The 13,922-nt window shown below is 35.0% G+C and overlaps 2 protein-coding genes across 3 annotated transcripts; one reads left to right on the forward strand and one right to left on the reverse strand.

The window, feature by feature from the left end:
• The first annotated feature begins 6,589 nt into the window (after positions 1–6,589).
• Positions 6,590–10,750, forward strand: LOC100813550 (uncharacterized). Of its 2 annotated transcripts, none has more exons than XM_006587061.4 (6): positions 6,590–7,157; positions 8,024–8,577; positions 8,711–8,766; positions 9,281–9,376; positions 9,502–9,678; positions 9,791–10,750. In XM_006587061.4, exons 1-6 carry the CDS (start codon positions 6,664–6,666, stop codon positions 9,830–9,832), a joined length of 1,419 nt encoding a protein of 472 aa, XP_006587124.2. In that variant the 5' UTR covers positions 6,590–6,663; the 3' UTR covers positions 9,833–10,750. The 2 variants fall into 2 exon arrangements, with proteins under 2 accessions (XP_006587124.2, XP_003535035.3); XM_003534987.4 differs by having other exon boundaries at positions 6,592–7,157; positions 8,036–8,577.
• A 683-nt stretch (positions 10,751–11,433) lies between these two features.
• Positions 11,434–12,734, reverse strand: LOC100788221 (transcription termination factor MTEF1, chloroplastic). Its single transcript, XM_003533801.5, has one exon. It carries the CDS (start codon positions 12,537–12,539, stop codon positions 11,571–11,573), a length of 969 nt encoding a protein of 322 aa, XP_003533849.2. The 5' UTR covers positions 12,540–12,734; the 3' UTR covers positions 11,434–11,570.
• Between the last annotated feature and the right edge of the window lie 1,188 nt (positions 12,735–13,922).

Raw genomic sequence — 13,922 nt, forward strand, 5'->3', positions numbered from 1 at the left:
GAATGGAGGCTTATTTGGAGGCAAATGATCTCTAGGAAGCTGTTGAGGAAGACTACGAAGTTTTTCCTTTACTAGCCAATCCAACTATGGCTCAAATTAAAAATCAAAAGGAGAGGAAAGCTAGAAATTCAAAGGCGAAAGCTACCTTGTTTGCTGCTGTTTCACAGGATATTTTCACCAGAATCATGACAATCAAATCAACATTTGAAGTCTGGAATTTCCTCAAGGATGAATATGATGGAGATGAAAGGATCAAGGGAATGCAAGCCATGAATCTGATTAGAGAATTTGAGATGCAAAAAATGAAGAAGTCTGAAACAATCAAGGAGTATGCAAACAAACTTCTTAGCATTGCTAACAAGGTGAGGTTGCTAGGTTCTGAATTTTTTTATTCAAGAATAGTTCAGAAAATACTGGTGACTACCCCTGAAAAATTTGAAGCTTCTATTGCTTTATTGGAAAATACTAAGGATCTGTCAAAGATTACATTGGCAGAACTTGTAAGTGCTATGCAGTCCCAAGAGCAGCCGAGGTTGATGAGACAAGACGGTGTAGTTGAAGGTGCTTTACCAACCAAGCACCATCATGCTGAATCCAGTAGAAAGAAATATGTCAAGAAGAACCAGCAAACAAGCAGCGAAAATTGTGCAAACAACCAAAACAAAGGTAAGGGTAAAAAGAAAAATTATCCAACTTGCCAGCATTGCGGAAAATTGGGTCACCCACCATACAAATGTTGGAAACGACCAGATGCAAAGTGCTGCAAGTGCAATCAGCTTGGACACAAAGCTATAATTTGTAGAAGCAAATTTCAGCAGCATGAAGTCGATGCCCAAGTTGTTGAGCAGGAGGAAAAAGATTATATTTTTGCTGCAACATGTTATTCGATGAGGAGTAGTTCTAAATGTTGGTTGATTGATAGTGGTTGTACGAATCACATGACATATGATAAGACTCTATTCAAGGGTTTGAAGCCAACTAATGTCTCAAAGGTCAGAATTGGGAATGGTGGCTATATTTCTGCAAAAGGAAAAGGAACCGTTGCAATTTCGACATGTTCAGGTACCAAATTAATATCAGATGTTCTTTATGTACCTGACACTGACCAAAACTTGCTAAGTGTAGGTCAATTGATTAAAAAGGGATTTAAAGTGTCCTTTGAACATCAACACTGCCTTATCTATGACATTGTTGGCCGAGTAGTTCTAAGGGTTAAAATGAGAGGTAAAAGCTTCTCATTTGATCCAACAGAGGAGGAGCATGCAACCTATTTCACTCAAGTCACACCTACAAAATTCTGGCACAAGAGACTTGGTTATTGTCATCTTGAAAGAATGCTAAACATGAAAAAAGGGACATGCCAAAAGGTCTACCAACACTTTATGATAGTTTGCCAAACTATAATGTTTGTCAATTTGGTAAACAAAACAGAAAAGCATTCCCCAAATCAGCTTGGGGAGCCTCTCAAAAGTTGCATCTAATTCACACTGATGTGGCAGGACCGCAAAGAACACCATCACTACAAGGTAGTCTCTACTGTATTCTTTTCATAGATGACTTTACAAGAATGTGCTGGATTTTATTCTTGAAATTCAAGCACGAAGTGGCTAAAGTATTTGTGAAGTTCAAGAAAATGGTGGAAACTCAAAGTGGCTGCAAGATTCGATGTCTAAGATCTGACAATGGGAAAGAGTATACATCAGCAAAACTTAATCAATTTTGTGAAGAAGCTGGAATTGAACATCAACTCACAGCCCCATACACTCCAGAGCAAAATGGGGTTAGTGAAAGGAGAAACAGATCGATGATGAAGATGGCTAGATGCATGTTGCATGAGAAGGAGTTGCCTAAAACATTTTGGGCGGAGGCAGCTAACACAATAGTTTTTCTGCAAAATCGTCTTCCAACCAAAGTCTTGAAGGATAAAACTCCATTTAAGGCCTGGTATGGCTATAAGCATTCACTAACTTTTCTTAAAGTGTTAATCTGTCAAAGGAAATATGCAAAAGAAATTTTGAAGAAGTTTCAAATGGAGGAATGCAAATCTGTTAGCACACCAATGAATCAAAAGGAGAAGTTCAGCAAGGAAGATGGTGTTGATAAAATTGATGAAGGATATTATAGGAGCTTGATTGGGTGTCTAATGTATCTCACTGCAGCAAGGCCAGACATTCTATTTGTTGTAAGTCTCTTGTCTCGTTTTATGCATTGTGCAAGTGAAATACATTTAAAAGCAGCAAAGAGAATATTGAGGTATGTTAAGGGCACTCTTGATTATGGTGTCAAATTTGAGAAGTGTCAAGAATTCAAGTTGTATGGATTCTCTGATAGTGATTGGGCAGGATCCGTTGATGACATGAAGAGCACTTCAGGATACTGTTTCAGCCTAGGCTCAGAAGTTTTCTCATGATGCACAAAGAAGCAAGAGATTGTAGCACAAGCCACTGCTGAGGCTGAATTCATAGCAACAATAGCAACGGTAAATCAAGCTTTATGGTTGAAGAAGATTTATGTGATTTATTTTTGCAGCAGAAGAACAAAACTGAAATTTTTGTTGACAACCAGGCAGCCATTGCTATTGCAAAAAATCCAGTGTGTCATAGGAAGATTAAACATTTCAACATCAAGCTCTATTTTTTGAGAGAGATACAACAAAGTGGAGAAGTGAACTTAATTTATTGCAAGTTTGAAGATCAACTGACTGACATGTTTACAAAGCCACTGCTTATCAACAAATTTGAACTCTTAAGGCAAAGAATTGAAGTTTGCAGTTCCTAAAGCAAGGAGAAGTGTTTAAATTACTTTTGTAATTACATATTTTGTTTGTTTGTTTTTTTTTGTTTCAGTTATAGATTAGCCTAGTCAATAAGTGGTTCCTATATTTTAGGAGGAAGTTAGTTTTAATGGATTAGTCTAATCAATAAGTGGTTCCTATACTTTAGAAACAAGTCAGTTTTAATTTTTTACTTTGCTGAAATCTTGTTATGTGATTAGTTTATCTTTTTCTATTTATTGTATTGCTGCTGAGAATAATTTGATTCAAAATAAAATCATTTTATTTCCTCTACATACGTATTGTGTCTCTTCTTCTTTGTTTATTATACTTTTTTGCCACAAAACTATGAGAATTAACAATGTATGTTGTTCATGTGATGTTTGACCATGATTTTTTTTTGGGGGGGGGGGGGGGGGGGTGGTTGGGCCTGACTGAAGGGGGGATGGGTTATGACTTGGGGGGGGCAATCCTAATCCAAAAAAGGGACTAAAACTTAGGAGGTGTTCAGTCGTGCGTCCATGGGGTATCTGGTCATGGCTGAGGGGTGTCTTGGTCGAGGAATACTTAACTATCCAGGCTGATTTTCCGTGAGTGAGGATACCATCCATATGGGTACATGTGAAGTATTAATGACATATATATATATATTCTTGGAGGTATTCATTCACTTAAGCATTCAATTTTTTATTATGGTAAAGAGTATTTTCAAGCTAAAATTTTCCTTAAGAGAGTTTCTTTTGAGCAATTTTAAAGAGAAGAATCTAGTGGTCTAAGATTCGAGTTCAGCAAGCTGAATTTCTGGGAAAAAGCGAAACAGATTCTGAAGAAACAACAAGTAGGATACTTACAAAAATATAGAGAATTCCAAATCTGAAATCAATCAGGAAGGGAACAAACACGCTTTGTGGAAGAAATTAGTGTTGCTCGAATTGACACCTGCACACATATTGCTTACTATGTGTTATAATCACCTTTCACATTATTATACTTGCACGGGGTCACCTTAATTTGTAATCAATCTAATTGTAAGTATTGAAAAAGTGGTGTAAAGTGATCTAAAAAATTGACGTGCAAAATACCCATATATTATTATTGTTATTAACACATGAATATGTTGTATAGGCTGGAAAAATAAACATCAACTGATAGCTTCTTATGAATGGCATGCACTTCAGGACAGATTGACAAAACCAGTACTCTATCAGTGAACAGAAATATCTCTAATGGTCCCAGCCACACAGGTTTTAATTGTATTGATCCATGATTATCGAAAATCGTAAGTTTTTAATTGGACATGTTCCCCTTTACCTACCACACTAAACAGTAGGGTTATTCAGTTGACAACTTCTAAATTATGTTTTTGGACCACCATATAATATAGGAGGCAAACCACGTTTGTGGTCCAATAAACTGGGTTATTCATTCCATAATTGAAAACAAATTGTTCTGAATTGCTAAGTACACATTTTATCAATACTGAACAATGAAGATTATTATGGATCCTTGTTTATTTTTTCTTATCACCACATTTATATTTTTTTGTTATCTTGATGTTAATATGGAGTATGGTTAACTTTTGTTGATTAATTTTCATTGAAAAATCTATTTGATCACCTTTTTATGTGATTTTTTTTTCTTAATTATTTTTTTTATTCACAAGATTCAAACACAAGATTTTATTTAAAAAAATCAAGCATAGTTCCTCTTTAAAAAACAACTTGTTTTATATTAATAAATATACATATTCTCAATACTTAACAATGCAGATTATGGATCCTTTTTCTTTTTTATTCTTGTAACAAAAGTATTTTTTTTTATTCTTGTGACAAAAGTATATGTGGCTATGTTCATCTTTTGATTATTTATACTATAGTTTAAATTAACAGCCAAACAAATCAAAATAAGAAGACAAATTGGCTAATATAAAAAGGAAATTGTATGAATTTAAAACCTAAGAATCATTAGGCCTCTCTGTTGGTGTATGATAGTCTCACCTGAAATGTATTAATTATGATCTCTAAATGGAAATTTAAAGTAGGGTAAGGGCATAAAAACTCTGATCATAAATCAATTTAAGGCATGCAATGTCCCCTTGTGAGGTATCAATCATCCTTTCCCCTCACCTGCCCCGTTGGCAACTTTATCATGAAACCATACACATAAGTCCATGGTTCTGACACTTTCATCTAATTCCCTCAAATTAAAAAGCAACTATTAGAGAGTGACACTATCTCAAGATACATACATACACAGTGCATTCCATAAATGGATTTTATCCTCTTAATCTTTTCCTCAAGTATACACTCCATTAATATATTATGGTTCTACAAACTCAGAGAGCATGAGGACAACCAAAAATGTGGACACTGGCATAGAACAAAGCCACTTGCCCCCACCCAAAAATGAAAATTAAAAGCATAATGTAAAGGAGGGGAAATTGAAATTAATCAAACATAGCCAGCATGATGATGTCTGTGGGGACTTCCAATTCCAGCCTATGCATCTTTCCAGGTAATCAAAGCAACTCTAGCTAGTGCACATTATTCCACTATGCATTTCCCATCACTTATCACTAATCATTCATAGAAAGCACAAATTGATCATTTAACAAACAAACCACAATAATGGCAAGGCGAAAAACTTAAGCAACCATATGCTTTGTTAACTATTTAATTAACCCACTATGGACAAATGTTATTATCTGAAATTTAAGCCCCAAAGTACTTAATTAGGCCAAAAATTGTTTATGCATAATTGTGAAGTGACAGTACTAGCAACTAAGATGTGCTCATATTGAACGATCAACTGTATATTTTTATATTTAGTTAAAATATCTATATGAATAAACTGGAAAAATAATATTTTTGATATATTCTAAGGATATTTGTCCATTTCCATTTAGATATATATTTTTTTATGTCCAAGATTCTAGTGCCTAGATACAATGTTGAACATCTGACTAATTTCGTTCAAGTTTATAAAACTACTAGTATTTCATCCTGTGTGTTGCTGAAAGATAAAAATTATTTTTATATGATTAAAATTTATATTAAATGAGAATTTTTAAATATATAAATTATATTATAATTTGTTTAAGATCATAATTTATATTATAATTAAAACTTATGATAAATAAATAATTTTTAATATATAAATTATATTTTAGACTTACTATAAACAATTTAAATCATGATATAAGATTATTTAATTATTGACAATTATTTGAAAAAATATAAAAATTCAATTTATATATAAAAATAAAAATAAAATTGGAAAAACAAGTGCTTTAGAATATTAGATTCAAGAGAAAAATAAAATAATAATATTTTTTTGGCAGGAAAAATAATAATAGTTTGAGATGATTGAAAGATTTTTTTTATTAATTATGTAATAATGTGTGAATGCACTTTTAAATGAGAGAAAATAATATTAAAAATGTCTATTTAAGAAATTGACGAAGAGTATAAATTTTTCATATGTACTCTAATTTATAAAATTTATGATATAAAAATAAACTATAAGAAGCATTATAATTTTTTTTTGTCCCAATCACATTTTTAAAAATGAAACTTGAAATCACTAATAAATTAAAACACTGTTGTAACATTAAATCCTCATTAGATCCCATGCAATCAATGGTAGTAACTGTGCACATGACCTAATTGATTATTAGAAAATAACTAAAGCTGGAAGGAGAAGAAAAAAAAGAGTAAAAGTCAATCAATGGCTTTTTTTTCACAAAACTGTATTTCTTTTTACTTTTTTCATTATCTTTTTGTTTTATGTTCCTCCACTCTATATATAAGCATCACCCACACTTTGTTTCTTCTAGTGAATATTCCGGTCAGTGGAGAGAAGAAGAACGTCACTGGAAATTTCGCCGGAAAATGGACGAGTCATGGAGAATGCGAATGGGCCAAACGCCGGGCCTCCCTCGCCGGAGATCCATGGAGGACCGCTCCTCCGCCAGAACTCGCCTCTCCATCTTCGCCGGTGCCGGCGCTGGCGAGCAGGAAACCCTCGACCCCGACGACTTCGCCGACGTATTTGGCGGCCCGCCGAGGAGCCTCCTGGCGCACAAATTCTCGAGGTCGAATTCGTTCTACGAGGAGATTTTCCGGCCGCCGGTGTTCGCGTCTCCGGCACCGGCGAAGGGAGGCCGGAGCCTGCCGGTGTTCCGGATTCCGGCGAAGAACGAGGCGTTCTACAACGACATATTCGGGTCGGACGACGACCGGCGGTCGCGGGAGCGATCGGGGCCGCAGTCGAAGGCTAAATCGAAGTCGAATTCGTCGTCGGCGTTGAGCTCCGAGGAGCTGAGCCCTCTCCGGCCGTCGGCCGGTGATGACGCGGCATTGTCTGCCTTTGCTTCCAAGCTCAGGTACTGAAATGAAATCCCAACCAACTGTTTTTGAGATTCGGTCTGTTATATTGTGAATTGACATTTTTGCCCTCTCTGATTAGCTGTATTGCAGTTGTACTCTCTATGTGACTGGGAGTGTGAAATTGATTTTATACTCTTTTTGGTGGTTAAAATTGATTTAAAATTACAGAATCATTAGGGAAGTTCATTAAATAAGGAGACTCACTAAATTTTTTTTAATATTTCTGATAAATTTCAGTCAATGATAATAGAGCATGCTAATTGTACCAAATGAAAATATATAAAAAAAGTGTGCTAAAGAAAATATGTGACTTGTATTTCTCTTTAAGTAAATTTGGGAGCTAAAGTTTGAAATAAATATGATATTTAATCATTTATGATGTTGAATGAGTTAGTAGACAAACTAAATTGTTTGAAAAGTATGTTTTACTGATCTATGACACTTCAGATAACCCATGTTTTATATTCTTCACTCTTCACCTTTCCCTTTGGCGAAGGAATTAGCAATTACCAAAATCATTCATGCAAGTTTTGTTTGTCCTTCATGGTTTCATGTTGCTTTGTTCTCTTCTCCAGCTAGATAGATTTTTTCCACAATAGGCAGGGTGTTTTGGTAGAAATATTAAGCAAGATTTTAAATTATGGTTGTGATAATATGTTGCACAATCCTTAATATTATGAAAAAGTTTTATGGACCGCATCAATAAATGCGACTATGTGGCTGCAATTGCGGTCACAGACACACAGACCCTAAAACCTTGACATTGTGAACACAATTGCATTCGCAGACCAATTTTTAAAAGATTGATTTAATGTGTTTTAAACTGTAGTAGTCTGGTTATGGAAATTCTGAGGCTTCTTAGTGATTGTTGCAGGCCAATCAATGTCCCGTGCAGATGGAACTCAACCACTATGATGCCAGGGGAACACCCAATTAAACAAGGGGGGCCATTTTATCCATGCAATAGTCAGTCATTTGAAAATCAGTTTCAGGACAATGAGTACAAGGAGAGCTTCAAGAGTTCTCATTTGGGATTCTCCAGAAGAGTCTCCTCGCCCGAAACTATTAGTCTCGAATCCAATTCATATCAAAGCATGAAAATATCTGCTGACGATTGGGAACTCAGTTCCCCATTTTCTGCCGTCTCTGGACTTTGTCAAGAACCTGAGGCCAAATCTTCAGTCCATGATCACTTGTTTCCAGAACTGGTTATAGAGCAGGATGATGACGACGACGATGAAGTTATGAGCTCCTATGTCATAGAGGTCAACTCCAATCTCAGAGAGGAAAGTTGTGGAACAGCAGACATTGATGAGGCAATAGCATGGGCTAAGGAGAAGTTTCAATCACGAAATTCTGATGAAGAATCAAGCTCGAGAAATGAAGGCAATGAGCAAACTACTACAAGGGTGGAAGGTGATTGTCTTAACCAGACTAATAAAATTTTGTGCATTCTTTCTGCAGCTTACCTGTAAGAGAATGGTTGCTTTTTCTTTTAGAAAAATTATCTCGGAAATAAAATAATTCAAACATGCACAATATAATGCAGGAAGGTCTGATGCAGATGAATGCCACGGTGATGGAATAGAAGTTAAATCTTCGAAGGTATTGTATTGTATTGGATAAGCATTGCTGTGTCAGTAACTAAAGCATGTGCATCATATTTATGGTACAAAGCTTGTAATGACACTGCCTCAACTTTTAGATTTGTCTGTAAGACCTTTAGAAGCTATTTTCAATAGTAATTTTAAATTAGAAGCGAATAAATACTTGTATTGTTTGATGACAACTTCCATTTAGACAAGATCATTTTATAGGTTGTTAACAATACTTGCTCAAGAAAAGAAATTATAAAAATTAGCTCTAGTTGTATCTTATATGGATAGGATGTGATTAAAACAGTCCATAAAAAACTAAATGTAAGGAAGAGAACCAAAAATAAAACTGTGATTAGAAATGAGTATAAGTGTGACGGGGGTACGATCTACTTCCTGTCAAAAATAACATGTCAACCTTGTAAAGTACATTGTTTGTACTTCATACTAGGATTTTCCTTTATTTTCATTTCTTTTATCTGAGAATAAAAGTTTTTATATTGATTGTTCTGTTGTTTCTATAGGTACAAACAGAAACAGAGAAGTTGGACAGAGATATAAGATTGTGGTCATCTGGCAAGGAAACTGACATCCGGCTACTCCTTTCAACGCTACATCATGTAATGTTTTCTTTGTTGTTCATCTCTTATCATTGACAATTTATTGAATCTTTTGTAGTTTTATACCACTTTGAAAGTATGCATATAACAGGAGAATTGGCATAATTTTATGTTTTCTCTAACAGATTTTATGGTCCGAGAGTGGCTGGTATGCTGTTCCTCTTCCGAACCTAATAGAAAGTTCACAAGTGAAGAAGGCCTATCAGAAAGCAAGATTATGCCTTCACCCTGACAAACTGCAGCAAAGAGGAGCGACACTCCTACAAAAGTATATTGCAGAGAAGGCTTTCTCCATTCTTCAGGTATGTGAAATATGTCATATATGCATAAAATCTACCATTATTTGTTTCAGAGGCGATTAATTATTGGCTAAGGATCAATGCAGAAATTAAGTTCATATCTTCTTTGGAACAGGATGCATGGACTGGGTTCATTTCTGAAGATGTTTCCTTATAAACAGTAGGCGACTCCAATTCCTGATAACTCATTTTTGGTTTAAAGCTCGTGGACAGACATCAAGATAGACATTTGGAATGACAAAAGCGATCATTTCCATGCGGCAAATACATGATGTATATGAAATTTGAAAATAGCATGTCCTTTGTGCAAACAATTGACTGATGGATCTGCTGTTTTGTGTTTGTACCATAAGTTGTTTGATAATTTGGTAGGCATTATTTTGGAAGTAGTTAACAGGTAGTTATTAGGTTGGTTTCAGATTTTCAGTATTTGATTGGTATATGATGACATGAAACCAAGAAATCAGCTTTTTGTCATTCTTTTGGAGCCTTATTCAATTCAGATCTCATCAACTGCAGCCCATCTACATTTTGAGCTTTCTGCTAGATAAGCTTATCAATTATTATACATACTCTCAGATTTCTTGTCATTTTCCCCTACGGCAGAGATTTCTTGGTGTGTCTACACATGGTCAAATTGTAAAATTGGAATATTTGATATCCTGAGTTACTGCTGTGAACAAGACCTGGATCCAACTGTAACCTCCATTTAAATTTCCATTCTTACACGTATTGGCTACTCATAGGAAAGTATGAAATCTCTTATGATGTAACTCCATGTAGAGCTTGTAGGTCTTGAATCTTCTTTATCAATGAAGTTCTTTGTTTCTTGAAGATCAATGGCAACGGACTGAAGAAGAAAAAAAAAGGTGATTGAAGACGCTACTTCAAAGAGAAGATGAGTCAAGAACAAGTTTATCACCATAGGAAGTCATGAATAAGTGTTTGAAGGTAAGAGAAGATGAGTTGAGGGAGAGGGAGATAAAAGGCACGAAATTCATATCTCAAATGTAGTCTGAACTTTGAAGTGAAATTTCTATCCAATGCCTTTGGGAGATAGGATTACATCATCTTACACTTATATAATGTACATGTAATATTTTCTTTTTAGACGAACGCTTAATTAAATTCCATTCTTGCAGAAATTGTTTTTCTAACTACTAACCTAGATGATAAAATTTCCAAGTTCCATTGATAAATATGAAATTACTTCATTCATTAAAAGAAAGTAAGAAATTACTTAAACCTATTTCAACTTTTGTTCCCAGTATCATCAAAATCAGTTGTATATGATGACATGAAATCAAGAAATCAAATTTTTGTTACATTTTGAGCTCTTTCTGCTAGATAAGGATTCCTTAAGCCTTTTTTTCGTACATCAGAGGGTCAATATATGATCAAATTGTAAAATTGAAAATTTTCATGTAGCCTGTATCAGTTACTGCACTGAACAAGTCCTCGGACTACAACTCAAATTTTCACTCTTACATCCATTAACTATTGACAGGAAAATATGAAACTTCTTATGCCTACTACATCATGTAATATTTTCTTTGTTGTTGATCTCTTGTCTGTGAAAGTTCATTAAAATTTTGCAGAAATTGTTTTTCTAACTGCTAACCTAGATGATAAAATTTCCAAGTTCCATTGATGAATATGAAATTACTTGAAACTTATTTTACCTTTGCTTCCCGTTATCATCAATATAGTCAATAGCATAAAAAGGGCAGCCAGAGATTTGAAACAACTACTACTATGTATCAGTAATTTCGCATAAGAACTCTGTACTAAGGAAGTAAAAAATACAAAAGCATGTAAACACTTTTATCAAATATTTCAACTTCATTGGGAAACTATATGCATTGACATAATAGAATGCTCCCCACTATAGGCAATCAACCACCCCCCTGCTTTACCAGCTCCCTAAACTCCTCATCAGTGCTCTTAAGCATCACTGGCAAAGCTAAAGCAATCCCACTTTGCACAACCTCCATGTGTCTAGGCTTTATCCTGTTCTCCAAACTAAAAGCAAAATACTGAGGAAACTCCTTTAGCTCCTCCAATTTTCTCCCCATCTCTCCAGCAAAAAACTCATACTTTGGCTGAAAGTTATTCTCTATGCTGAAAGTGAGCAGTGCTGGACACCTCAACACCATGCTCCTAACCTCATCCTTGGAAAGCCCTAAAGTCTCCAAAAACTTGAGTTTAGGAATGAGGGTATTTTCCACATTGGACACAAGCAAAACAGAATCTTGATAAGCCAATGCCCCCAAATCCTTGAACCCTAGTCTCCTCAAGTAAACCAAACAAGGCCTAAGCTGGTCTTTGACACTTGATGTGAGCAATCTTGGGCACTTGTTAACAACCCTCCTGAAGCTGTTTTCAGGGACTTTGAGTTCACTCAAGATGAAATCAAAAACTGGGTTGAGATCAGTTTTGATGTCAGAAGTTAGAATCTTGGGGCACATGCCAAAGATTCTGGGCAAGTCCTTTTCTTGGAGGCCTTTGGAGAGGAGGAAGGAGATGATGGAGTGGATGGATTCCATGGTGGCTGTGCGTAGGTCAGGGTTTTGGGACAGTGCTTTGCCTGCATCAACACCCATTACCTCGAGGCAGAGGATTTTCTCTTTGAATTCAAGGGAGAGTTTTGTGTGGGTTGGGGTGTATAAGGGGTGGTTTTGGAGGAGGCTTTTGGGCTTTGGGGACACGTGGATGGAGGGTGATCTTAGTGGAGAAGAGGGTTTGTCGGAAGAGATGGTGCAGAGGGAGGAGTGTAAGGCTATGGCTCCTGCGGCTGGTGGCATGGTGGTGGAGAGTGGATGAGAGAGTGAGTGAGTGAGGGTGGAGAGAGAGAGAGAAGGCATAGGAATAGGATGTCCTGTTATGGGAATGCCATGCCATGACACGTGGGGATATGTTTGAAATTTTATTGGCTGTAGATGGATATCAGAGATTGTTATGTGATTGAATAGGCATTTCCTTTGGTGCCACTTTTATGCGGCGGGTATTGAAATCCCCTATGATGTGGTTCAATAGGATACTTTCATCTAGTTCGGATAGTCATGTCATTTAATGGGGTCTCCCTCCTTGTTTTAATGGATTTTTTGTAATTTAATTAAATCTTTTTTATTTTTTTAATTATTTAATTTAGGGTGATTTCTTTTCCACGTTTCCACACCGGTATTGCAACAAATGGGCTATGTTGACTGCAAACTCAAATTTAGGAGAGAAGAGTTAAATCCATCCTTTTTTTCCATGTTAATAGGTTGAAGAAAGCATTCTTCATTGTATCAGCCACAACCACGACGCAAGGATTTCAATTTCGCAAAATAGAGACTTGATCAAAGTGCGACTTCACGCGCACTCTCTCGTCTCTCTGGGTACTTTGAGTCTCTCGACTTTTTGCGATTTTTTTGTTGAATCCATTCACATTTGATAGGAGAAATTTTTAGTTTTTTAGAATCTTATTTTATTATGTTTGTTATTTTAAAAAATTAACATTTATGAGAACTGATGTGTTTCTCAATAATAATTTTTAAACAGTTTTTTTATGAAAACTTTTTCATGTGGATTGACAATCTTATTTTTTGAGCTTAATTTTTCTTTTAGTACGATAAAAATATTATGTTATTCTTATTACATTAAGATAAATAATAAAAATATAACATAATTTTTTATTCTTGCAAAACTTATCTTTTGAACAGATTTTATTTATTTTCAAGAAATATAATTTTATGAAGAAAAAATTTCCTACCAAACACTCCCTAAGTTCTTTCACTCTCAATCCCCAAAATTGGAACCTTAGTTTCATCTCTGTCACGACACCAATTCACCAAGGTAAATCCCGAAACCCCACATTTATTTATGGGTTATTTGATTTTGATTGAGCAATTGGGTTTTATTTGCAAATTGCTTTGGTTCCATGTTGATTGTGCAAACTTCAAATTGTCTTTGTGTTTTGTTGATTGTGTATGAACAAACGGTTTTGGTGGAATCTAACTCCATGATTGCTTTCAAATATTATTGTGTTGTTTTCCTTATATATATATATATATATATATATATATATATATATATATATATATATATATATATATATATATATATATATATATATATATACTTTGCTCTCTTTCTATGTGTTCATTGGGACCTTTGTTGTTTTCAATAATAGACCCTTGTTTCTAATATTTTATTAGTGCTCTGTATAATATTAACTAAATCTAGGAAATGTTAATGTGCTCTAA

Source organism: Glycine max, chromosome 9 (genome assembly GCF_000004515.6).
Source record: "Glycine max cultivar Williams 82 chromosome 9, Glycine_max_v4.0, whole genome shotgun sequence".
NCBI classification, from domain to species: domain Eukaryota; kingdom Viridiplantae; phylum Streptophyta; class Magnoliopsida; order Fabales; family Fabaceae; genus Glycine; species Glycine max.

What these genes read in the sequence shown, in the direction of transcription:
- LOC100813550 (XM_006587061.4), top strand. Translation starts at nt 6,664, where the DNA reads ATGGACGAGTCATGGAGAATGCGAATGGGCCAAACGCCGGGCCTCCCT. An exon ending in GCCTTTGCTTCCAAGCTCAG is followed by an intron (nt 7,158 to 8,023) that starts GTACTGAAATGA and finishes GAGGCTTCTTAG; the next exon opens with TGATTGTTGCAGGCCAATCA. An exon ending in TCCTTTCAACGCTACATCAT is followed by an intron (nt 9,377 to 9,501) that starts GTAATGTTTTCT and finishes TTTCTCTAACAG; the next exon opens with ATTTTATGGTCCGAGAGTGG.
- LOC100788221 (XM_003533801.5), bottom strand. Translation starts at nt 12,539, where the DNA reads ATGCCTTCTCTCTCTCTCTCCACCCTCACTCACTCACTCTCTCATCCA.